This window comes from Pseudorca crassidens, chromosome 4 (genome assembly GCF_039906515.1).
Source record: "Pseudorca crassidens isolate mPseCra1 chromosome 4, mPseCra1.hap1, whole genome shotgun sequence".
NCBI classification, from domain to species: domain Eukaryota; kingdom Metazoa; phylum Chordata; class Mammalia; order Artiodactyla; family Delphinidae; genus Pseudorca; species Pseudorca crassidens.
The window spans coordinates 43,016,666-43,043,944 of NC_090299.1; the positions used below are offsets into that span (position 1 = coordinate 43,016,666).

Genomic DNA, 27,279 nt, shown 5'->3' on the forward strand with positions numbered 1-27,279 from the left:
TTGGGTTACAGCTGTCTACTACTGCTGTCGCCTTCTTCTCATCTTGTGATCCTTAAAAAAATTAGGCTACTTCATGTTACGTTTAGAAATATTTAATTTGTAAGCACTTGTTTTTAATTCAATCAAATACACCTCTTTTACCATCCAGAGGTAGAAACATATATTTGTAACCTACATACAGACATCTAGATAGACATAGAGATCACATAGTTTTCATTTTAAAACTTAGTCATGAATCATGCTTTTCAATATAAAACTCATTGGCTCATAAATAATAGTAAGAATAAGTTTACTTGCTTGAGTTTTCAAAGGCCTCCCCACCCCCGCCTTTTTTTTTCTTTTAGTTTTAGGTTCTACTAATTGAGTCAAAGCCATAGTCTCAGGCAGTGTGGGATGTGTCTACATTTCAAGGACATGATAAAAGAGTTACAGCTTTAATCTTTCTCCTAGGAATAGTTTTGTTTTCTCAGGGTGAGAAGTTTGAAAAACTGTTTTATCATGCTAACTTTCTCTAACTGCACACACAAAAACCAGTTTGGGAATGTCAAAAGAGCCCCATCTTGGCCATTTCAGGGTGAGAGAATTATTGTACTTACAAGTATTGGGTCCATCTCAATTGTACATGAATTCAGCTGGAGTTCCAGTGGGTGGCTGAGAGATGGTAGGCTTTAGAAGCACAATTTTCCATTTTCTTTCAGTTTCATTTTACTGTAAAGTACAAATCCTTCCAATTTTAAGCCACATTAAAAAAGATTAGCCAACTCAGTTCACTCCAAAGTTCCCTCTAGGTCTTTCCTTCCTAGAAATGCCCTCTAGGTTCCTTGCTTAGAAATTCCCCTTACGTCCTCTGCCTAAGAACCTCCTACGAGGTCCCCTGCTAGGAACTCCCCTCTAGCTCCTCTGCTTAGGAAATTCCCCTTAGGTCCCTTTCACCTAGGAAATATACTGGTACCCCCTTAAGACTCCAAGTCTTAAGATAATAGCTCAAATAAAAGTTTTGGAACATTACCCAATACAGGGAGATCCAGATATCAGGAAAACTCACTGAAGCACCTGAAGAGTGGTGTGAAGCTGGGGGTAGGAAGGGCAGGGGTGCTCACAAGGGGCCCATGCTTGGTACCAAAGTAGACTACAGGTGAGTTTTTCTGATAACCAGCAGACTATATCAAACAATGTCGATGGAAATAATCAATAAACAATTTATAATAGGAATAGAAAAGGGTTTTATTTGAGCCAAACTGAGGACTATAGCCCAGGAGACTCAGGCTTAAGAAGTAGTTGAATTGTGTTCCATTAGACTACAAAATGGGGGAGTCTTATAAAGGCAACCCCCCCCTAATTACACGTCATTTGTCAAGAATCATAATTGGAGCTGGCAAGAAGTAAGGATGCTTGATAAGTAAGGATTGGTTGGGGTCTGAAATGGTTGCATAGTTACAAGGGAAGAACTTGAGATCATAAATTTGCAATTGGCAGCTGGCAGCAGATGTAGTTTTGAGAATAGTTGGTGGTGTCCTTGAGTCTGATTCAGTTCAGAAAATTCAGTTCTCAGTGTTGCAGGACTGTGTCTGAAACCACAGTGGCCACCAGGCTTCATTTTGGATGCCTGGACCACAGTTATTCCATTTTGATTTTTAAATGCATTCTTTTCTTTAATGGTTAAAGCAAATGCACAATGTATGTTTTAACAGGCCGCAAAACAGGCTGTTCTAGTTAGCATAAAGTTTAAGTTAAGTCGTGTATAAGCCAGAATGACTTCCTCATACCTTGATATGGGAAAATTTCTTCCAATTTTTTAATGATTACATATAATGATTACATACAAAATATTTTGTAATTCCCAGTTCTTCAGATTTTTGTCCTTTATCTTCTAACATCAAGAATAATATTTTATTCAAATTCCAGAAGTTATTGTAAGAAAATCTTAAGGGATGTGCCCAGAGGACTTTTTTTTTACCATAGCATAGCGAAAGATTGGAAATAGTTGAAATTGAGATAATGATCAAATAAACTATGGTAGCACAGTACTGTGGAAGACTATGCATTATTAGAAATACTACTTATGAAGAATTTTTGGTTTTATTTTTATTATTTTTAATTTTGTGGCCGCACTGCGCAGCTTGAGGGGATCTTAGTTCCCTGACAAGGGATCGAACCCACGCCCTTGGCAGTGAGAGTGCAGAGTCCTCACCACTGGACCTCCAGGGAATTCCCTGAAGAATTTTTAAAGAGGATAAAGTATCTGTGTTAAAATTCTAGGGTATAAATGTTAGGAAAATCGTATATATATATATGTATACATATACATAACAACAAATTGTTAATATTAATGATATTTATTTCTGAATGAAGTTATGAGTAATTTTATTTTTGTCTTTGTAGTCTTCTTAATTTAGAAAATTACATATGAGCACAAAGCTGATATTATAAAAAAAAAAATTATTTGTAGAGCTGTTATTTTTCAAGAAGGGATATCTTTCTAAAAGATAAATTTGAACTTTGCTTAGACTACTTATTATTAAGTAAAATAATCAGAATTTTACAATTTATTAGGTTGAAATAAATTTAGGTTCGGAAAACAAAACAACCAAGATGTTCTTCAGTAGTGGAATGGAAAAATAAACTGTGGTACATCCGGACAATGGAATATTATTCAGGGCTAAAAACAAATGAGCTATCAAGCCATGAAAAGACATGGAGGAATCTTAAATGGAGGTTATTAAGTGGAAGGAAAAAAAAAACAATCTGAAAAGGCTATATGCTGTATGATTCCAACTATATGGCATTATGGAGAAGAGAAAACTATGGAGACCGGAAAAAGATCAGTGGTTGCCAGAGGTTAGGGGGAAAGGAATGATGAATAGGGAGAGCACAGAGGATTTTTAGAGCAGTGAAATTATTCTGTATGATACTATGATGGTGGTTACATGTCATCATGTATTTGTCAAAACCTGTTCAGTATGCAACACCAAGGATCAATCTTAATGTAATCTATGGCCTTTGGGTGATTATAATGTGTCAATGTAGGTTTCTGGATTGTAACAAATGTGCCCCGCTGGTGGTGGAGGTTGAGGGTGGGCAACGCAGCATCACAGTGGACGCGTGGGAGAAGGGGGTATATGGGAACTCATTCTTTTCTGCTCAGTTTTGCTGTGAATCTAAAACGGCTCTAAAGACTTGTTTATTAAAAAAAAACAAAACAAAATTAGCAAACCAGTGAATGATTTTCAGTACCCTTACTTTCAATGAATTCTATTTGGTGCTTTCTTTTGAGTGTTCTGTTTATTTTGTTTTTAGCCTGCTCTGAAAAGTGCTAGGTTGAGAAAACATCATTTCACAGTTGCCTCTTAGATATTCAAGAATGTGTTCCTCCTCCCAGCTGAGATATTTGACCTTTAGCCTCTCTGTGTTGGAATATAAGAATGGAAAGCACAAGTGTCCCAGGGAATCAAGTAAACATCTTATAAGAAAATCCGTTGAGAAAATTTTGGCATGACTTTTGGGGTGTTCTGGGTGGTTTGAAATGCATATGTGGAATGACAAATGTATAAACTTTGCCCAAGTTGCTATGAGTGGGCTAAATTTGACACCAATGAGTGTGCTTTCCTGTTGTCTTTGAAATTCAGCATCTATTCACCCTTCTTCTGGGGATGATATCCTGATTGTCCTGTGGAGAACTTCCCCTCATGTGGGGCTCTACCCCCACCCAGTTCAGGCAGCAGGAGATTCAGACCTAGTCTAATAAGAGCATGCCAGGCCCTGGCCACAGTGATCAGCTCAGAGCTAATGGCAAGGATTTTCTTAAGTGATTGGAATGAGAGATGGGTGTGTGTGTGTGTGTGTGTGTGTGTTTTCTCAGCTAAGAGGCAGTATGGTGTAGAAGAGCATGCATTCTGCGCCCCATGGCTTGGGTTTGAATCCCAGTTGTCCAGTTCCACTACCCACTGGCTTGGTGACCTTGGGTAAGTCACTCATTCTTTCTGAGTCTCAGTCTTCCCCTGTAAAATGGGGCCAAGAATGCTCCCTATCTCATGGATTGTTATGGGGATTGAATGGGTTAATATTTGTAAAGCCTGGCATGATGTTTGTCTCCTTGGTGTTTTCACTTGGGCATGTGATGGGCATCTCAAATTTAACACTCTCCAAATGAATTCTTTCATTGTCTTCTGCAGCTCAGTGAATGACATCTCCAGCCTTCCTGCTGCTCAAGCCAAGAATCCTTGGAGTTGTCTTTGATCTCTCTCTTTTTCTCTCTCTGTCTTTTTTTTTCCCCAGTGTGCTGCACAGCACGTGGAATCTTAGTTCCCTGACCAGGGATCAAACCTGTGACCCCTGCAGTGGAAGTGCGGAGTCTTAACCACTGGACTGCCAAGGAAGTCCCTCTCTTCGTCTCTTTACTCCATAAACAACTCTCAGTTCTGCCTTCAAAATATACCCACAATTCAGCCAACATCCCCTGAAGTCAACGTGGTTCAAGCCACCATCATCTCCTGTCTGGATTACGGCACCATAGCCTCCTAAACGTTCTCCCTGCTTCTGCTCTCACCCACTTTAGTTTATTCTCAACAAGCTGCCAGAGTAAGCCTGATAAAACCAAGTCAGATAATGTCACTCTTCTGCACCGTGAGTGTCCATCTACCCTCCCTACCCCCCACACATGCCATCACATCTCCTGCCTCTTCTCCCACTTCCTCCCATCTTGCTCTCTCTGCGCCTAGCACCTCTTACCTGCCCTTGCTCTTTTCTTCCCTCTGCTGGGACCCTGTTTCCCCCCATATCATGTGGCTACCCCACCTTCCTCAGATCCTTACTCAAATGGCATCTTCTCAGTGAGACTTTCCTTCGTCCTCATTCCAATGTTGCAATCCTCCCTCCCACCTCCCTTGTCCTTATCTCATTCCCTGATTATTTTGTTTCTTAGCTCTCATCGTTACCTCACATGCCCTATGGTTTACTTACATATTTTGTCCATTATATGTCTGCCCCCTCCCATTAGAATATACGTTCCCTAAGGATTGAATTTTTTAAACTGCTGTATACCCAGTACCTCAAACAGTTCATGGAAATGCCTTCAACGTATACAGTGATGTATGTCAATTATTTCTCAATAAAACTGGGGAAAAGAGGTTAAAAAAATGAAACAGTTCATGGAACATAGTAGGTGCTCGGTGAATATTTAATGCATGAATGGATAAATATATGAGTGAACGAAGAAAGATTTGCATTGAAGTGTGATATTCATCAACACGCAGTTTTGTAGTGTCTACTAGGTGTCAGAGACTTGCTAGTCATTGGGATCATACCTGAGAAAAAGACTGCTTCGAATTAAAGTCTAGTGAAGGGCAAGAGGAATGAGGAAACTGATCAAAAACAAATGAACAGAAAAAACAACCAGGAAGTATAGGGTGCGTGTGGAAACTCATGACAGGAATGAGAGAGCTTGTAAAAGATTCTAGACATGGGGTGTGTAAGCTGTCATCAGAAAGTTCGGGAAAGAGCAAGGAACTAGATGAAGGAGGTGGAATGTGGGGAGAGCTGAGAAGTTGCCAAATCTGTTAGGCTAAGGTTAGCCCTAACTGAGGAAGTGGCTCTGTTGATAGATCATAACAAGCAAGCCAGGGCACTGCAAGAAGGGCAGACAGCTCAAGTGAATTGAAAGCAATCCAAGGCATTCTGCCAAGTCCTATTAAATCTGTTTCATCGAAAATACAGAATAAAGAGTGAATGACGTGGCTTTGTTATGTTTCAAGATATGGGAGGAGAAAGCGTGCAGCTTTCCTTTTCACAAGACTACGAGGAGAAAACAAAAACCCAGATGACAGGCTGTGCTGTGTTTGACATCAATGAGTGGGCGTTTCTGTTGTTTTCGATATTCAGCATCTATTCACCCTTCTTTTGATTTGAAAACACATTAGGGAGACAAACGCCTTCCTAGGGAAAGAAGTCCACCCTGAGCTTCCAGGTGATGCTCAGAGCCTCATGGCTGCCATGGATGCATGCCCAAGAATGTGTTTCCAGAAGTTCTCACGCTGGACCACAAATCCTCTGTGAGAACAAGTTGAGTCTGTCAACTCTGGGCCAGCACAGAGTGGGAACCCATTAACTATCTGCTGCCTAAGGACGTAGAGGTAGGGTTGGTAGGACAGGCTTGAAATGAGATTGTCTGGGTTCAAAACCCTTGTTGATTAACTAACTTTGGCCAAATTACTTACCTTTCTTTTTTTTTTTTTTTTTTTTTTTTTGCGGTACGCGGGTCTCTCACTGCCGCGGCCTCTCCCGCAGCAGAGCACAGGCTCCGGACGCGCAGGCCCAGTGGTCACGGCTCACAGGCCCAGCCGCTCCGCGGCATGTGGGATCTTCCCAGACCGGGGCGCGAACCCGCATCCCCTGCATCGGCAGGCGGACTCTCAACCACTGCGCCACCAGGGAAGCCCCAAATTGCTTACCTTTCTAAGCCTCCGATTCCTCATCTGCAATATGGGAATAATAAAATATTTACATGATGACAATATTGTAGGCTATTGTACACAAAGTATTCGACACTAATTGATGTTAGTAATTATTACTGGAGGAAAAAGAATTATGTAATTAATCATAGCCTCTCCGCTCCCCTCCCTTCAACACTGCACTTTACTTCTCAGATGAACAACAAATGCCCACTGATGGGTGGGTTTTAGCTGGTGAATCTGATGGAGAGGGAGTTGTTCATTCTGCAGGCATTGCTTGAGTGCCAACTGCCTACTAGGCATTGTCCTGGTGCTAGGACAAAACATAAGCTCTTGTGGAGCTGGGCTTCTGGTGAGAGGCATGGGGAGAGGAGGAAGCCCCTTTTCTAGAGGCTGTACCACGCGGAAGTTGGTTGCTCTTTGCTTTATGCGTACACTCCCAGGTTCTTACAGCCAGCCTGAACACTGGGAGAGTACCGGATAAAATGCTCAGCTCAAAGAGCTACCTAGGGATGGAGAGCTGGGATTTGAGCCTGGGCTTAGTGTTTTGGGGAAGGATATATGGCCTGGCAGAGACCACATTTGCACAGTGAGGAGGAAAGAGCAGAAATTTAAATATATATATATATATAAAATATTATATATTATAACTACTTTTAAAGCTGTCAGAGATTAGAAAAAAAGGCTGGAAGGAGAAATACCAAAATGCTAATGGTAGTTGGGTTAGGGTTTTGGAATGGGAGTAGAGGCAATGTTCTTCTTTTCTCTATTTCCAATTTTTTAAATGTGATTGTATTAGTTGAATGATTTAAAAATGACTAATGAAGCTGACCAAGGAAAAAAAGAGCTTGAAACCCACATTCTAGGACCAGCACTTCCACTAACCAGGTGTGTGGCCTGGGGGTGGTCACTCCTCTGGTGCCCCAGATATCCCATCGTCTGCCCCCAGTTCGCCCTACAGGTCTGTTTCCATGTCTCTCTCTCTTTTGCAAACCTTCCTTGCCCTTCCACAGCCTCATCTAGTGTTACTGTCTCTCCAAAGCCTTCTGAAAATCTACTCTGACTCACCGCCATCCTTCCTGTCCTCACGCAGCTCCCCCATTATTAGTGCTTCTTTGTTGAACACTTGCTAAGGGGTCACTCAGCTATTCTCTCTATATGTTACCTGATTCAATGCTCAAAATAATTCAGTGATGCACGCAGATTTTTTTTTTTTTTTTTTCAGTACGCGGGCCTCTCACTGTTGTGGCCTCTCCCGTTGTGGAGCACAGGCTCGGGACGCGCAGGCTCAGCGGCCATGGCTCACGGGCCCAGCCACTCCGCGGCACGTGGGATCCTCCCGGACTGGGGCATGAACCCGTGTCCCCTGCATCGGCAGGCGGACTCTCAACCACTGCGCCACGAAGGAAGCCCGAGGCTTTTTTTTTTTTTTTTATTGAAATACAGTTGATTTACAATTCTGTGTTAGTTTCAGGTGTATAGCAAACTGATTCAGTTATATATATATGTGTTTTTTTCAGATTATTTTCCATTATAGGTTATTACCAGGTATTGAATATTGTTCCCTGTGTCAATGGTTAATCATCATTGCTTATCTATTTTATATATATGTAAGTATGTATCTGTTAATCTGTAACAGTATGTATCTGTTAATCCCATACTCCTAATTCATCTCTCCCCCCTCCCTTTCCCCTTTGGTAACCATAAGTTTTGTTTTCTATGACTTAATTCCTGCAGACCTAGTCTCAAGCAAACCCTGGTCTAGTTGGAGAGGACACCTTGAAGAAATTCTCTGGTCTGGGTGATCCACACCAGAGCTTTTGGGTTCTGTATTGTCCCAGGAGAACCACTGGCATCTGTGTTCTTCTGCTAGGAAAGTGTACAACTTGGAGACCTAACTCAGTTTGGGGGCTCAGTGGGGTCAGGAAAGGCTTTCTGAGGAAGTCACATTGAAGGAGCTCAGCAGGGGTTGGGTAGGGATGGGGAGGTAATGGCATCTGTGAAGGCCCAGCATCAGGGAAGAGCTTCGGTTGGTTGGAGACAGAGAGAAGGGCCCCAGGACTGGAGTGCCATAGGGGCTGGGGGGGCGAGGTGCCCCTGGAGGCTGGAAGCTTCCATGCCTGCTTTCTGTGTCTAGAGCAAGCAGGAAGTTGGAGTGGGTAAAGTAACCAGAGTTAGGTTTCAAAAGCTACATCGTCACAAAGCATGGCTTAAAAGAAGGAAACCTTCGCTGACTGGCTTCTCTTTAGCTTCCTGACCCCTTAACAACACGCTGGGAACCTCTGATGTCCCCACCCCATCCTCCCTCTTGGTCTCCTGAGCTGCACTGGCCCCACCCACTCTCAGCAGGTGACTTTCTCTATTCACTGAGAAGCAGTCAGAAGCGACTGGCCATCATCAAACAATCTAGAAACAATAAATGCTGGAGAGGGTGTGGAGAAAAGGAAACATTCTTGCACTGCTGGTGGGAATGTGAATTGGTACAGCCACTATGGAGAACAGTATGGAGGTTCCTTAAAAAACTACAAATAGAACTACCATATGACCCAGCAATCCCACTACTGGGCATATACCCTGAGAAAACCATAATTCAAAAAGAGTCATGTACCAAAATGTTCATTGCAGCTCTATTTACAATAGCCCAGAGATGGAAACAACCTAAGTGTCCATCATCAGATGAATGGATAAAGAAGATGTGGCACATATATACAATGGAATATTACTCAGCCATAAAAAGAAACGAAATTGAGCTATTTGTAATGAGGTGGATGGACCTAGAGTCTGTCATACAGAGTGAAGTAAGTCAGAAAGAGAAAGACAAATACCGTATGCTAACAATATATATGGAATTTAAGGGAAAAAAATGTCATGAAGAACCTAGGGGTAAGACAGGAATAAAGACACAGACCTACTAGAGAATGGACTTGAGGATATGGGGATGGGGAAGGGGAAGCTGTGACAAAGAGAGAGAGGCATGGACATATATACACTACCAAACATAAAATAGATAGCTAGGGGGAAGCAGCCGTATAGCACAGGGAGATCAGCGAGGTGCTTTGTGACCACCTAGAGGGGTGGGATAGGGAGGGTGGTAGGGAGGGAGACGCAACAGGGAAGAGATATGGGATCATATGTGTATGTAAAACTGATTCACTTTGTTATAAAGCAGAAACTAACACACCATTGTAAAGCAATTATACTCCAATAAAGATGTAAAAAAAAAAAAAGCGACCATCCACACGTAGTCGCTGTCAGCAAATCCACCAGCCCTCCTCCCCCAAAGCTATGTCCTCCACCTTCCTTCTGTGAGGGCTGCAGCACCTGCCACACCAGCTCGTGCCTGGGATTCCTCTCACCTACATGCGAGCTCTTCTGCTCCAGCAATTTCCCCTCTCCTGCATTATCAGTTGTTGCCTGTCCACTGGGTTACCCTGTCATCCTACAAACATATTATACAGGTCTCTGCTCAATATCATGTCCTCAGTTCCTTTTGACAAAAAAGGCTCTTCCAAAAAAAGTCAACCAACTTACTGAAGCCACCTTCTCTTCTCACATATTCTCATCAGCCTACTCACATCTGGCTTTGTCCTGGACATTCCTCTAAAACTGCTCTTGCCAACTGCACCAGTAACTCCCAAGTGGCCCTCCCTCTGGTGTCAGGGGTCTCTCTGCCCAGTTCTGTCTGCAGGAGCTCTCCTCATCTTTCTGATCTCTCTACACACATGCCCCATGGTGGAACCCTTTCCTTCTGTGTCCACAGACACTCTCTACATGATCTCATTTATCCTCTTGGCTTTAAAAACTAACTATATGAGAAAGGTTCCCATATTTATGTCTCCAGGGTTGACCCCTTGCCTGAATACCAGATATTTATACCCAATTAGCTACTCGATGTCTGCTCTTGGGGATCTAATAGGCATCTCAAACTTAACACCTCCAAAACCAAATTCTTTCTTCATGCCTTTTCCCCCAAACCAAATCTATTTCACCCCTAGTTCTCCCTTTGCTATACATGGCAATGCTGTCCTTTCTCTGGTCAGTTACTCAAGCCAAAATTCCTGAAATCATCTTAGACCCCTCTCTGGTAAACCCCACATCCAACTCATCGGTTAATGCCATTGCTTATGCTTTCAAACTACATCAAGAATCCAACTTCCTTTTTTCTTTGCTGCTTTTGTTACTACTCTCCTGGTTAAAGTCATCATAACTGGTCTCTATCTTTCTATCCTTGCTTTCTCACAATTTATTCTCAGTGCAGAAGCCAGATTGAGCCTTTAAAATGTCATGCCTGATCAAGTCACTCAGTGACCTTGAATAGGTTAAAAATAAAATCCACAGTCCAAAAAGTCCTATCTTGTCCTACAGGGCCATGGGTGACCTGGCCTCCTCCTACCCTCTGAACTTCTCTCCTGCTCTGCCTCCATTACTCTTGCACCCCAGCTCCAATGGCATCCTTGCTGCTCCTGCAACAGGCCAAGGGCTTTTCTGCCTTAGGGTATTTGCACTTGCTCTCCCCTCTGTCTGGAAATTGTTTGCCCCAGGAAGTCTCTTGGCTTGATCTTCCACTTGCCTTAGGTCTCTGCTGAAATGTCACAGATGCTCCTAGTGCTAGGAAACCTTGAGAGAGGTGATGCAGGGGGCATCTGGGAAAAGCTACTGGATTATTTGTTGAACCACTACTTTGAGTACTTACTGCATGACAGACACTTCCAAGCAACACCTCATGGATTACAAAACTGCATCCCCTCCACAGCCTCAGGGAGCAGGTAGGAATAGCTAACACTTAGTGAGTGCTTACCATGTGCCAGGCTAAACACTTCGTAAATATGAGCTCATTTAATCCTCATAACAGCCCCATGAAGTGAGTACTGCTATGGTGTCCACTTTACATCTGAAGCACAGAGAGGTCAAGTAACTTACCCCACATCACCCAGCCAGAGCTCAGTTTGAACCCATAGCTTAATCTGATGCCGATGGAGAGAAGGCATAAGGCTTAAGTAGAGCCTTTACAGGGGGCTGAGCAGGTATTCCTCAACGTTATAAGTAGAGGTAGAGCCTTCCTTTGCGGGCCGAAGGCATTGCATGTACACAGGTACGGAGGCAGACAGTCGCCTTGACACTGTCCAGGGAGCAGGTGTGGGTAAAGTGTAAAGTGCGGCTTGATAAAGGGAGCCGACTGATGACTGAGGAGTATAAGGCTGTACTCTGTCTGTTCTTTGAGTGCCTGTCAAGTAAGGTCAAAGTGGTGGCTCTCTGCTCAGAAGTCGGGAAGTGAACGGCTGTAGTAGGTGCTGAAGGCTTTGTTTTTTTTTTTTTTTTTTTAACATCTTCATTGGAGTATAATTGCCTTACAATGGTGTGTTAGTTTCTGCTTTATAACAAGGTGAATCAGTTATACATATACATATGTTCCCATATCTTTTCCCTCTTGCGTCTCCCTCCCTCCCACCCTCCCTATCCCACCCCTCTAGGTGGTCTCGAAGGCTTTTTAAGACCTTGAAATCCTTGTTGGTCGAGCGACCGCGATCGAAGAACTTTGAAGGAGGGGATGGGGGTGGGAAAGGAAGCGGAGAAAAAGCAAGTGAGAGATAAAGGGGAAGTGCAGTTTCAGAACCGAGCTAGCTCTCTCCTCCCTGCCTGCCCAGCCTCCAGCAGCCTCTTCTCCAACTTCGCCCGGGCGACCCGCGTTGGAACCCATGGCCGACTCCAGACCCAAGAAAGCCAAGATCTGTCTCTGCATATTTCTATGTCTTCTGGTGGGGGGGATCATCGCGGTGGTGGTCGGAGTCCGGATGTGGCGCCACTCGTCCGAGCACATGAAGTGGAATGGGACGGGCAGCACTGCCCGTTTTCAAGAAATCGTCCTGGAGCGATGCTACAAGTACACCCAGTCGGTGCAGCCGGAGCTCAGGTGAGTCGGCGTCTTTGGCGCATGGCGGGGCACCGCGCGCGGTGGTGGCTGGGCACAGCTGGGCACAGCCGGACCGTGCGGTCCGAGTAGCCGTCAGGATTGCCTGAAACAAAGCATCGACTGTTCCGAGTCAGCTGAGAGCCCGCGGGGCTGTGCTGAGTAGGGAGTCCGGGCTCGCGAGTCCGAGCGCCAGTCCCCAGAGGTGCAGGCGGGCGGTGGCGAGCGCGCAGCTCCTTGGCCCTTGCGCTCAACTGGCGGACACTTGTCAGAGACGCCCGGAGCCCGGCCCCATTTGGGACCGCAGCCCCACTCGGCCAAGAAGCCGGGAAGTTGCTGGCGTTTCCTACATTTCATGGGGTTTGCGTTCGCCATCTCTGACCCAAAAGCGCCCCGGACAGTTACAGACACCTGGTGAAGTGGCTTGCGGAGCCTGAGGTGGGAGGATGGTGTCTGAAGGGCCCGATCACTGAAGTTAGTTTCATTCATTACTATAAAACAACATCCCGATTCTTTTCGTGCGCCCTGAAATGAATGTGACCACAGCATCCAATAACAAAGCAAAACAAAGCGGTAACAACTTAAAAAAATTTTAAAGATAAAACACACGGTAAAGTGCATCTGCTTAATGATTCCGTTCAGACCCTAGAAACACCACCCACATCAGTCTACGGAACTTTCCGGAAGGTTCCTCGGGCCCTCTCCCAGCTAGCTTCTAATCTCTCCCCATAGTGAAACGCTTTCTTGACTTCCATTCTCAGGGCTTGGTTTCACCCTGAAAACTCATTTTTCGAAGTTGTACATAAAGCAGAATAAGCTGGGAAGTAAAACGTTGCTTCTCAGGCTGCCAAAGGCGGACAGGGGAGCGGCGATTGTCATCTGTGTGCCTGAGATCAGTTCCGCCTCCAAACACCCGTGATCCCAGGGGATGAGCCCTGAGACGCACCAGGGAATTCCTAAATTTTATGTTTGTATCTGTTTTCTCTGACCCTAAAAAGCTTGGTTCCTAATAACATTAATATAATTATGTATTCGTTTTCATATATACAAATAATATGTATGTATGTATTATTATTATTACTAACAAAATATCTAAATGTCTTTATGGTTCTTTTTGTCCTTAAGATATAGGATACATCCACTAGTGATGAATAGTGATGTATAGAGCATGTACCACTGTCTGACACCTTATTAAAGGCATCCTTCTGGCTGTTGGGTTGAAAATAGATGGTAGTGGGGCAAGGACAGAAGCATGGAGGCCATGGAGTTCTTGTAGCAGTTCAGGTGAGAGGTGATTGAGACTTGGATAGTGATGGATGGTGATGAGAAGGGGAAATATTCTGGATACATTTTGAAAGTAGATTCCATGTGATTTGCTATGGACTTGTGTATGGGATGTTAGAGAAAAAGAAGAAATGAGATTTGTGGGCTGAGTTACCAGAAAAATGAATTTCCATTTATCAGAAAGGGAACTACTGGGATGAAGCAAGTTGGGAAAGAAAACACTGGTCTGGCTTTGTACATAGTAGTTTTGCAATGTCCATTGACAATCAAGTGCAGATATTGAATAGGAAGCTGGTTTCTTTGAGTCTAGGGTACTAGGGAGAGGTCTGGGCTGGAGATATAAATGAGGAAGTCAACTGTGCAGAGAAATTCAAGCAGATGTTTTATAAGGAGGAAGTGTTAATTGTCTTATTCAAGTGATTCCGACTGGTTAAGTAAGATGAAAACTAAAAATTGACCAATGGATTGATGACTTTGACAAGATCAGTTTTAGAAGAGTGGTCATGGTGAAAGCCTGTCTGGAATGGATTCAAGAAAAAGGTGGGAAGAGAGAAATTGGAGACTGTACATAGACAGCTCTCGCCAGGGGTCTTGCTGGAAAGGAGAGCAGAAATAGTGTGCTGGTTGGATGGATAAGGAGGGATTCAAGATGGAAGAAACTGGGGTTTGAGAGCCAGCTTCTTTAAAGTCGACTGAGAAGTTGTCTAAGTAAAGAATGTTTCCTGGGCTTCCCTCGTGGTGCAGTGGTTAGGAATCTGCCTGCCAGGGCAGCAGACACGGGTTCGATCCCTGGTCCTGGAAGATCCCACATGCTGTGGAGCAACTAAGCCCGTGTGCCACATCTACTAAGCCCGCGTGCCACAGCTACTGAAGCCCGCGTGCCTAGAGCCCTTGCTCCCCAATAAGGGAAGCCACCGCAGTGAGAAGCCCGCGCACCACAACGAAGAGTAGTTCCTGCTTGCAGCAACTAGAGAAAGCCCAACTAGAGAAAGCCTGCATGTGACAATGAAGACCCAATGCAGCCAAAAATAAAATAAGTAAATTTATATATATATATATATATATATATATATATAAAGAATGCTTCTAGATTTCTACAGTTTCCTTAGGTCTTTGACAATTGTCCTACCAATAACAAATTCAGCAACATTTTTTTTTTTTACATCTTTATTGGAGTATAATTGCTTTACAATGGTATGTTAGTTTCAGCTTCACAACAAAATGAATCAGTTATATATATACATATGTTCCCATATCTCTTCCCGCTTGCGTCTCCCTCCCTCCCACCCTCCCTATCCCACCCCTCCAGGCGGTCACAAAGCACCGAGCTGATCTCCCTGTGCTATGCAGCTGCTTCCCACTAGCTATCTACCTTACGTTTGGTAGTGTATATATGTCCATGCCTCTCTCTCGCTTTGTCACAGTTTAACCTTCCCCCTCCCCATAGCCTCAAGTCCATTCTCTAGTAAGTCTGTGTCTTTATTCCTGTTTCACCCCTAGGTTTTTCATGACATTTTTTTCCTTAAATTCCATATATATGTGTTAGCATACGGTATTTGTCTTTCTCTTTCTGACTTACTTCACTCTGTATGACAGACTCTAGGTCCATCCACCTCATTACAAATAGCTCAATTTCGTTTCTTTTTATGGCTGAGTAATATTCCATTGTATATATGTGCCACATCTTCTTTATCCATTCATCTGATGATGGACACTTAGGTTGTTTCCATCTCTGGGCTATTGTAAATAGAGCTGCAATGAACATTTTGGTACATGACTCTTTTTGAATTATGGTTTTCTCAGGGTATATGCCCAGTAGTGGGATTGCTGGGTCATATGGTAGTTCTATTTGTAGTTTTTTAAGGAATCTCCATACTGTTCTCCACAGTGGCTGTATCAATTTACATTCCCACCAACAGTGTAAGAGGGTTCCCTTTTCTCCACACCCTCTCCAGCATTTATTGTTTCTAGATTTTTTGATGATGGCCAGTCTGACCGGTGTGAGATGATATCTAATTGTAGTTTTGATTTGCATTTCTCTAATGATTAGTGATGTTGAGCATTCTTTCATGTGTTTGTTGGCAGTCTGTATGTCTTCTTTGGAGAAATGTCTATTTAGGTATTCTGCCCATTTTTGGATTGGGTTGTTTGTTTTTTTGTTATTAAGCTGCATGAGCTGCTTATAAATTTTGGAGATTAATCCTTTGTCAGTCAGCAACATTTTTAAAGTGACTCACCTGGGTCATTTTTACCAAAAAATTCAACTTGGTTTTCATAGAAAACATGTTTTTTTCTTTTTCCACTTATCCAATTTATTTATGAACAATTTAATGAAAGCATATAATTAAAGCAAAAACAACAAGCATAAACATATTCAAGAATAGGTAAATAAAAAACCAAGTAAGTGAAAATGAAAGTCCTTGGGGATACAGAGAGTAGCCTATTAATTGTGTAGAAGATAGGCAACTTGTACAGAGAGAACAGAAAGTGGTTCAGTTAAATACTGGTCAGTTAAGAGATTTTTTTGCAATAAATGAATTTAGAAGTGGTCATGCATTTTTTTTTTGCCATTAAAGATCTATTTCTTGCCTTAGACCTAGATCAGGTTAGAAAACAACCAGGACAACATTTTCTTTAAATGAACTGTGGTGGAAAGAACAGATGCAAGATGGTGAGAACAAAACAGGAAACTGAATGAGAGATGAATCAAGAATTGTTTTCGTGTGTGTGTGTGTGTGTGTGTGTGTGTGGTGTGTGTTTGTGTGTGTGTGTGTTTCAAAGACTAAGGGCTTGGAAGGGAAGGATTGATTATATCCACGAGTTTTCATAGTTGATATGAGTCGGGAATGGGGGCTCATCTTTTTCAAAAAAGTATCACCAGTAAATACCTGCTCTGGAAGCAGGGGGATGATGAGAATCTTGTTATTAAAGACGAAAAATAAAGTGAAAACTGAGGTCAGAAACTTGAAGAATAAATAGAGCGTGAGAATGACATTCTTTTTTCTTCCAATGACATTTTTTTCTAATTATAAAAGTAAAACATGCCCATTTTAGAATACTTGGAAAAATATTTTTAAAATATAGTGAAGAATACAAAATCACTTAACCCCCCAAGTGGAATTCTAAATAGTGGGGTATACCACAATTAAAAAAAAAAAAGTAAGGAGCTTCACAAAAGGAAGCTATAGACCTGCTTAAATGAATGGCTTTAGCTTAGTAGTTTTATAGACATAATTCAAATTTCTTCCATAATGAGGCATTTCAAGAATTGCTAAATTTAGTTCTCCACTTCTTACCTGCTGTATCAAACATGACATATCCACATAGCAGAAAGCTGCCTACCTCTTTAGTCTTTGGATGTTTTTGAAGCAATTAGTAAAGCTTGATTTGAAGAGATATTAACAATTCCCCCAACGCAGTTACTTGGCCATGGTCCAGATTTGTCTTGATAGTTCAAAGGTTTGTTTTCTCTTATTATGACTAACAAGCAAATGTTGTAAAGTCATTTCTGGTTTTGGTACTTCATGGTGTAAATATTGTGAAATTCATAATAAATTTGCTTCCTGCATTATCTTGGTTTCTAGGAGGAAACATCTGTTTATGAATTAAGTTGTCTAGAGCAGTAATGAAATCTCCTTGGGGATTCTTTAAGAGTAAAGAAAGACGGAAGACATACAGTTGAAACTGGGAGAGATTTAAAACTACAAAGGACGATGTGAGACTTAGATGAAAGACAATTAATTGCATTTTGGGGATCTGATTTCATGTTTTAATACTTCTTGGTAAAAATTTTAAAAGGTGCTTTGGAAACCAAGGTTATGAACATATCCTTTTTTTTTTTTTTTTTGCGGTATGCGGGCCTCTCACCGGTGTGGCCTCTCCCATTGCGGAGCACAGGCTCCGGACGCGCAGGCTCAGCAGCCATGGCTCACGCGCCCAGCCGCTTCACGGCATGTGGGATCTTCCCGGACCGGGGCACGAACCCGTGTCCCCTGCATCGGCAGGTGGACTCTCAACCACGGCGCCACCAGGGAAGCCCGAACATATCACTTTACAGCTAAAAATTGTACTTTTTGTATTTGACGGGTCTAGTTTTCTTCATTCTTCCCATTCAAGGGACTACTTTCTCCTTCTTCAATATTCCTTATTCCCCAGGTCATATCTCCTCTCCATTCTTTTCTTAAAAAATTAAACATGTTAAGTTATGAAAATGTTAAATGCACTGAAATATTCATAGAACAATGTTACAACTAGCCATTTACACATCGTGCAGAATTAACAGACAATAAAACTTTTGTCATATTTCTGTCAGATCTTTTATTCCCTAGTTTTAAAAGAAATAACATGCTATAGATAAAATCAGAATACCTCCCCCCTCACTTTTCTTTTCTTCTTTCTCAGAGGCAAATACTACTTGTTTCACTTGTATCTTTCTAGAAATGTTCTCTGACTATATAAGTGTATATTCATGTATTCTTTTTTTCTATACACATCCTCTCTTCTGTCTCACTTTTTTTTTCACTTAACAGTTTATCTTGATTATCAATGTAGTTCTGTCTCATTCTAATAATATTCCTCTGTATAGATTCACCATATTCTAGACTTGTACTCATGGACATTTAGGTTGTTTTAAAACTTTTGTAATATATTGCAAACCATGCTGCAATAAAATACTTGGAGATGTAAGATAGAATCCTAGAAGCAGAATCACTAAGTCAAAAAATATACCATTTTACATTTTGAAAACATAGCCAGATTTCTCTTTATAAGGCAATTCTCTTCATGAGGCAATGAGAGTTTATTTCCTCATACGTTCACTACACAGGATGTTTTCAAACTTTCTGATTTTTGACAATCTAATAAGGGAAGATGTTACTGAATTTTAATTTTAATTTGTATTTATTTTGTGTTTTTGCCCTGTAGAATAACCTTTGCTTTTTCCACTTACCAATATGTTTTGGTGATTTTGATTACATTATTTTAGAGATTTATTCATGTTGCTATATGAGCACTAGTTCATTAATTTTAACTGCTGTATAGTACGCTGCTGAATGACCGTAACCTACACTTATTAATAGATTCCCTTACTCTCAGTTTTTGCTGACATAAACAATGCTAAAACATACATGTCTACTTGCGCTTATGATTTTTTTCTAAGATGTTTACTTAGAGGCAGAATTCCAAATTCATAGAGTATGTCATTTTCACCTTTACTGGGTGTATTAATTTCTTAGAGCTGCCATAACAAAGTACCACAAACTGGGTGGCTTAAACAGTGGGAATTTATTGTCTCACAGTTCTGGAGGCCAGAAGTCTGAAATCAAGGTGTCAGAAGTGTTGGCTCCTTCTGAGGGCTGTGAGGAAGACTCTGCTACCTGACTCTCATTTCTAGAAGCCTCGGGCATTCCTTGCCTAGCAGATGATGTTCTCTCTGTGTCTTCACGTGTTCTTCCTTCTGTGTGTGTCTGTCTCTGGATCCAAGTTTCCTCCTTTTCTAAGGACACTGGTCATATTTGATTAAGGGTCACCCTTACTCTCATCTTAACTTGATCTTCTGCAAAGATCTTATTTCCAAATAAGGTCACATTCTGAGGGACTGGGAGTTAGGACTTCAGCATCTTTTAGGGGACACAATTTAGCCCATAACAATCGGTGTAACAATGAAGATGCTTTTGGCTGCAAGTAAAAGAATACTCAACTATAAGAGGTTTAAAGCAAGAGATTTTTTATATATACACATGACAAGATATCAGAAGTGGGGTGGTCCTTGGTAGATTCAGCAGCTCACTGATGGCCCAGGATCTTTCACTCCTCCATCTCCCTAGCGTGACTTTCATCCTTGAGCTTCTTGTCACAAGATGGCATCTGCAGTTCCAGGCATTATGTCCTTAGAGAGTGATACTCAGGAACAGAGAGCAGGAGGATGGGCAGGAGTGCCCTCCTTGCAAGTCTCTTTATCAGGGAATAGCATCTTTCCCAGAAGCCCTTCCTCAGCTGCCCCTGTGCTTCCCCTTGAATCTCACTAGCCAGAATTGGCTCACATGGCTGCCCAAACTGTAGAGGAGGCTTGCAAAGTGAGTATTTGATATTTGGAATCACTATGATAGGAGACATGCTTTACCAGTAGGGAAGAAGGGTGAGGAATATCTATTTGGCTTGGGAAGCAACAGTGTCTGCCACGTTACATATGGGCAAACAGGTCTCCAACTTTGTGGTATCAACATCCTTTCACAAAGGCAGTGTGAATTTACTTGTTACTGTACATCCTCACCAGCACTTGGAATTGTCAAACAATTTTCCTCATCTCTTTGTGGCTCTAATTTTTGGTTCCCTGATTACTAATGCAATTGATCATTTTTTAATGCGTTTATTGGTATTCTGGTTTCTTCTGAGGAATGCCTATTTTTGTCTTTTGCCTGTTTTTGTATTGAATTGTTTTTCTTCTTTATACGTTCAGGATTCTAATTTTTTGTCAGTTATGTGGATTGCACATATGTTCTCCCAATCTGTGGTTTGACTCTTGACTTTATTTATTGGGTCCTTTGTCTTACTGAAGATTTTAATGTAATCATATTTATTATTATTTTTTTTTTGTGGTATGCGGGCCTCTCACTGTTGTGGCCCCTCCCGCTGAGGAGCACAGGCTCCAGACGCGCAGGCTCAGCGGCCATGGCTCACGGGCCCAGCCGCTCCGTGGCACGTGGGATCTTTCCGGAATGGGGCATGAACCCGTGTCCCCTGCATCGGCAGGCGGACTCTCAACCACTGCGCCACCAGGGAACCCCCATATTTATCTTTTATAGTTGTGCCTTTTGTGTGTTATTTAAGAACTTATTTTCTACCAGAGGTAACAAAAGTGTCACATATAATCTAAAAATTTTAAATGTTTGATTTTCATTAAGCGTTTTATCCATATGGAATATATTTTTGTGTGTGGTATAAAGTAGGAACCTAATTTCATTTTTTTCCCTACAGATGGATAGTCAGTTGTGCGAGTACTAATTATGAAATAATCCATCTTTTATCAAGGGTTTTATAATGCCATTTCTGTTGCATATCAGGTTTATCAGTTCACTTCTGGGCTCTAATCTGTTTTATGATCTGTTTTTCTCTATACCACTCCACATTGTTTAAATTACTAATGTCTTGACACTGAGTAGGGTACCTCTACCTTCTGTTAGTGGACATTAGTTTACATGTTTTTGGAAGTTTATATAAACAGAATCACGCACTACATATTCTTTTGTCTCTGGCTTCTTTCATGGTCTTGGCATAATATTTTTGAATTCACCCATGTTGTTGTACATATTAATAGTTCCTTCCCTTTTATTGCTGAATAGTAGCCCATTGCGTGTATATACCACAAGTTGTTTATCCGTTCATCTGTTGATGGGCATTGTATTCACTTTTTGGATACAGTATTATGAATAAATCTTCTATGAATATGAGTATACAAGTTACTGTGTGGACACGTGGTTTCATTTTTCCTGGGTAAATGTCCAAAAATGAAATAGCTGAACCATGTAGTTTAGCTATTTAAGAAACTACTAAACTGTTTCACAAGGTAATTGTATAGTTTTATGTGTTCATTATCAGGGTATGAATATTCTAGTTGTTACACTTCCTTGTTAGAAGTGTTCTGATGGCTTTGCAGTGGTATTTTAATGGTGGTTTTAATTTGCATTTTCCTCATGGCTAATGATGTTGAACATTATCTCATGGGCTTATTGAAGTACGTATTCAAATCTTTTCCCAATCTTAAAAAAATTAGGTTTTAGTTCTTATCATTGAGTTGTAGGTGGTTTATGTATTCTGAATACAAGTCCTTTATCAGATGTATCCTGAAAATATTTACTTCCACTTTATGACTTGCCTTTTCATCTTCTTAAATGGAGTCTTTTAAAAAGCAAAGTTTGTTTTTTAAATCTTTATACGGTCCAACTTGTTCATTTTTTCTTATATAACTGTGCTTTAGGTCTTTGATCCATTTCTAGTTAATTTTGTGTATGGTGTGAAATAAGGGTCAATTTCATTTTTTTCACATATGAAAAACCTATTTGCTGTAGTATCATTTATTGAAAAAGCTTTCTCTTCCCCACTGAATCTCTTTGACTCCTTTCCTGAATGTCAGTTGACCATGTCTGAGTCAATTCCAGGTGCCATAACAGAACACCACAGACTGGGTGGCTTATGAACAACAGAAATTTATTTCTCACAGTTCTGGAGGCTGAAAGTCCAAGATCAAGATGCCAGCAGATTCAGTGTCTGCTGAGAACCTACTTCCTAGTTCAAAGATGGCCTCCTTCTCTCTGGGTCTTCACATGGAGGAAGGGAGGGGGGAGCTCTCTGTGTCTCTTTTATAAGGATGCTAATCCCGTTCATGATAGCTCCACTCTCATAACCTAATTACCCCAAATGCCTCATCTCCAAATACTATCACCTTGGGAAATAGATTTCAACTTACAAATTCTGGGGGACACAAAATTCACTCTACAGTACCATGTATGTATGGGTTTCTTTCTGAACTCTCTGTTCTATTTCCTTGATCTATAGCTAGCCTTTCACAACTCTTATATTGTCTAGATCACTGAAGCTCTTTAGCAAGCCTTGAAGCCGAATAATATAAGTCCTCCAGCTTTTTTCCTTTGATTGCTTTGGCTAGCTTGTATTTTCACATAAATTTTAGAATCAACTTGCCAATATTTTTAACAAAGCATGCTGAAATTTTGACTTGTGATTTGGTAACATCTTAATATTGAGCCTTCCAACCCATGAATATGGGATATCTCTCTATTTTCTTAGTCATTTAAAAATTTCTCTCAGCAATGTTTTGTTTTCAGAGTACAAGTCTTGCATATATTTTGTTAAATTTATGGCTCAATAATTCCCATTTTTGCATTCCTATAATTATATATATGTATATATCCTACTTTGATATAATATGTAGAATATAATTTTAATATACAGTATATAGTATGTAGTATTTCATATATAGCAAATGTTATAATATATACTACACAGTATATTATGTATCCTGATCAATACCTCGACCCAAAGCCTTCTCGATCTCAGTTAATGGCAACCCCATCCTTCCAGTGTCTCAGGTCCCAAACCCTGGAATTATCATTGACTCCTTATTTCGCTAACACCATGCATCTTATCTGTTAGGAAATTTACAATGAATCAAGAATCTATCACTTCTCACCATCATCACTGCTACCACCCTGGTCCAAATCACCATGGGCACTTGCCCGGATTACTGGTCTACCTTTCTTTGCCTGTTCCCTCTTTCAGACTATATTCAACAAAGCAGTCAGAGAAATCTTTTGAAACTTAAGTAATATCATGTACCTACTGTGCTCAGTATCCTCTATGGCTCCTCAGTTCACCGTGAGTAGCTTATGAAACTCTACTCAGTGGGGCAGCATTACCTTTCTGACCTCATTTCTATCTACTGTCCACCTTGCTCACTATGCTCCAACCACACTGGCTTCTCTACTGTTTCTTGAACACACCAGGCACTCGGGCTGTTGGGAAGGTTGTTGCTTCTGCCCAGAACGCTGTTTGCTTGGATGTCTGTATGACTAAGTTCTTTGCTTCCTTCAATTCTTTGCTGAAAGGTCATCTACTGTCCTACCTGTTTAATGCCAAAAACAGACACCTCCTCCCCCATAACCTCTGACACCCTTATCCTATTCTATTTTTCCTTTTTTTCATAGAATTTATAAATTTCTAGGATACTCTACAACATTCATTATCTTTATTGTCAGTCTTGCTGAAAATTGGTTTATTGTCAGTCTTGCTCTGGTAGAATGGAATTCTCACAGGACAGAGACTCTTGTGTATTTTGTTCACTGGTATATCTTACTTACTCATAAACGCGCCTGGAACATAGTATATGCTCAATAAATATTTGCCAGATTGATGAATTAATGATTTCTGAGCTTTCCTTCAGCCGGAAGAGTCTGATTTTAAGATCCTACTTAGGGAAGTCCTAATTGCCTCAGTGAACCCTGACAATTACCCCCTTCCTCCACTAGGTGGCAGTCTTCACCTTCAATGCAGGCTTCCAGCAGCCTCAAATTTGAGACTTCATCGCTGAGTTAACCTGCACGTTTTCTTTGGTCCAAGACAAGCGGCCCTGCAGGACATAACAGCAGGAAAATTCACAGACTGAGTGTAATTACCCCTTGAGATTCAAGTGCTTTTAAGGAAGAGGGTTTGGGATGTGAGCACTTTCCCCGGGGAGCAACACATTACGAAGGTGATGTTGCTGCGTTGATGGGGACTTTGAAATATAATTGTCATTTACGGGAAGGATGTAGGTTTAGAGAGAGGTGACATTACAGAGTTATGAAGCCTGAACTAGGCTGACAGCATACAAAATGGATTTAACCACCAAATATATCTTTTTTTGGTTTGTTTTTTTGTTTTCTTCGCTTTAGCATAAAACTTTAACACTTTCTGCCCCGTCCCCTCTTATTCCACTTACTTTCTGTCCCTATTCTGGTCTTCAAATTCTCATTTGACCTACAGGGAAACGACAACCCCTCTGGGGTCTTGGGTCCTCCTTTCTGTTAGGACCCACTTCGTTCTGGGGATAGGTGGGGACATGATTTAACATTTCCTGTGGGACGCAGCATTGTTTAGCAGGGAGAGCAGAGTTTGGACCTAAGGCAGCTGTGCCATTTGCTGACTGGCTTTGGGCAAGTTACTAAGCTCTGAGCCTCAGTAGCAGGGGATTGTACCCCTGCCCCCCATGGGGCTGGTGTGAGAGTTAAATTGGATGCATACAAAGTGAGCGCCAAGCGCAGCGCCTGGCACAGGGTGAGTGCTCTGTGGTGTCATGCCCCCTCCTTTCTCCTTCTAGCATGACTTCTGGGCACAGGAGACAACCTACCTAGGTGGGTCAGAGGGAGGGAGAAGGGGTGGGAAGTGAACAAGAGGGAATACTCTCGGGGGATAAGTAATGGCATCTGCTGGAAGGAGCTGAGTGGGAGGAAGGGGGAGCACACCCCAGTGACCTTGAATCCTGACATCTGTGCCCGGCCTGCATGCCTTGAGCCTCCAGGTCACCAGTTAAGGAGGCAAACAGAAAACAGCTGTCAGGCTGAGAGTGCAGCTCAACACGGAAAGTTGCTTATTAACAAATCATGTCTTTCAGAAGCTGCTCCTGGAGCTTGTCAGGCATAAACACTGATGAAGGTGTGATGATTTTTACAGGCCTTTCGATTCTGTAATGTCCCATTCAGACGGTGGGTTACCGTCAATACCTCCCCCAAACCACAAGACCAGCCACTACACGGTGGTTGAACAAGGTGGTTGTATTGCTCTTTGCAAGAAGACTGAGCGCTCACCATAGGGACCCAGAGGGGCAGGGCAGGGCTCTGTCTGAGGATGGTAGAAAGGACTGGTAAGATTCAGGCTTATTTTATGAGATTTGGCAAAGGTTCGAGGAGGCTGGCTTTGCTGCCAGGAAGCAGAGGGGAAGGGGGTAATTCTGTGATAGGGAATCTTAATAAATCTTATCTATCAGGCTGGAAGAATGAAGGAAAGCTGAAGCTGTAATTGGTAAAGAAGCAGCAGTCGCTCATATGAGCCACAACGAATGGATATTGGGTCACTTCATTTGTGTGTGTGCGGTTTGGACATTGCTTTTGTCTGTTCACACGGCGTGCTGTTATGGTCACACAGTGACCTTACCTGATGCCACTGTCCTGGAGTTGTGGTCCACAGGAGAACACCAAGGCCTTCCTACCAGTGCCAGGCCAGCTCCCACGTGTCAAGGCTGACTTTCTCTTTTTCATCACCACCGTCTCCACACACATACAACCTGGTGCACTCTGGGCCCCAGGGAGGAAGGAGCTAAAGTAGCTGGCTTTACTTATTTAGGAAGAGGGATGCCCGTGAGGGAATTAAAGGAAGGCAAGTGAGCTGCTGGGATCTCCTTGACAACTGGCCCTCTGGGCAGATACGCTAGTGATATTGGTTAGAATAAAGAGACTTATCTCTTTTTTGTTTTTCTTTTTTTCTGTATGCGGGCCTCTCACTGTTGTGGCCTCTCCCGTTGCGGAGCACAGGCTCCAGGTGCGCAGGCTCAGCGGCCATGGCTCACGGGCCCAGCCGCTCCGCAGCATATGGGATCTTCCCGGACCGGGGCGCGAACCCGTGTCCCCTGCATCAGCAGGCGGACTCTCAACCACTGCGCCACCAGGGAAGCCCGAAGAGACTTATCTCTTGAATGCCCTCAGCAGGATGTCATTTGTTAAAGGATCACTGATAGAAAATAAATGCAGTATGTGTGAGGTTTGAGTCCCTGAAAAATCATGGAAGCTGTAGAATTCTCCAGAGAATAAAATGGAGATGCCTTATCACTTCACTCCTTCTGGCTGTGTGAGGAACCTTGCAAAACCTCATTTGGTAACTTCATCTATCATTCTGGGCCAGGAAGGAGGACAGGATGGACCCTGGGGGCTATACAGGATGCCCCGACCTGTCCTTGCTTTGTCTGAGCTTCTCAATGACCCGTCTCCTTGAAATTATTCACAAAGTTTGATTCTGGGTACAACCTGGGATAAGTGAGAGGGTGATCTGACAATCCGATTTTGCTTAAGGATGCAAGGAAGTCTTTAGCGTGGAAAGAAAGATGCCCTGGAAGAGGTGCATGGCCCTCTTCTCACCTCACCCCATATTTCATGTCATTAGGTCTTGAGAAATGGGTCTGGGTCACCAACACTAGGTCTCCCCTGGTGTTGAACTGAACTAGATGAGGAATGAGAAGTGTCACCTTTTGGCCCAGAGATGTGGGAGACGGCACAGAAATGGTAGGTGGCGACCACGGGGGTTTGGACCTGAGCTGTTCCCATGTTCTAAGACCTTCCAAGAGTCTCAAATGCTTGGTCTAACAGCTCAAGCAACTTGAAAAGAAAATGAAAGTTTTGCCATGCCTCCCATTGTAATATATGCTTATTATAGAAACATTCAAAATATAGGGAAGAAAACGTCACAAAACAACCCTTATACTCCTAGCAACAAGATATTACTATTTTTAAGACACGGTTTGATTACTGTGGGGGTTTTTTCCACTTTTTAAAAATTGATTGTAATCATACCAGATCTTCAGTTAAAAAAAATTTAACCTCTTCTTTTCTAGGTTACTTGCATAATACAAGAATCCATTTCTGTTGTAAGCCAACAGAAAAGTATAGGATGAAAGTGGAAACTCCCCTTTATTTCTCTTCCCAGAGACAACTCCAGTGATCAGTTTGCTGCCATTCTTTTTCTATTTCTCTAAGTTTAGACCTACTTTTCCCACTTAATGTAAAATAAACATCACCCAAACTATTCCAAGCTCCAAAGTATAAAAACTTTGTTCAAAGACTGCTTTATATTCCGCTGAGCACAGGCACCCTATAAAGCATCTCTTTTTTGTTGGCTACAAATCACCAATCACTCTGGAACCCACCAAAGAAAGCAAAGCCAGCAGGTGGTCAAAGAGAAACCCACCGAAGTTATAAACATATATCGATTTTGCGTGTGTCACAATTGGGGGAGAAAACAAAGAAAAATCATTCTCCAAATGAGGATCCTGATTCACATTTAATCAAGTTTTTGTTTTTCTTTTTTAAATCTGTTTCTATC

General features: G+C 42.1%; 1 protein-coding gene across 2 annotated transcripts in view; it reads left to right on the forward strand.

Moving 5' to 3' along the window:
- The first annotated feature begins 11,977 nt into the window (after nt 1–11,977).
- CD38 (CD38 molecule) overlaps nt 11,978–27,279 on the forward strand; it is a 41,477-nt gene continuing 26,175 nt past the window's right edge. Inside the window, exon 1 of one of the 2 annotated variants that reach the window (XM_067735576.1) lies at nt 11,978–12,357. In XM_067735576.1, coding sequence (XP_067591677.1) covers nt 12,143–12,357 — 215 coding nt within the window. In that variant the 5' untranslated portion in view covers nt 11,978–12,142. The remainder of the gene's footprint in view (nt 12,358–27,279) is intronic. The other variant, XM_067735575.1, reaches the window with a different exon arrangement.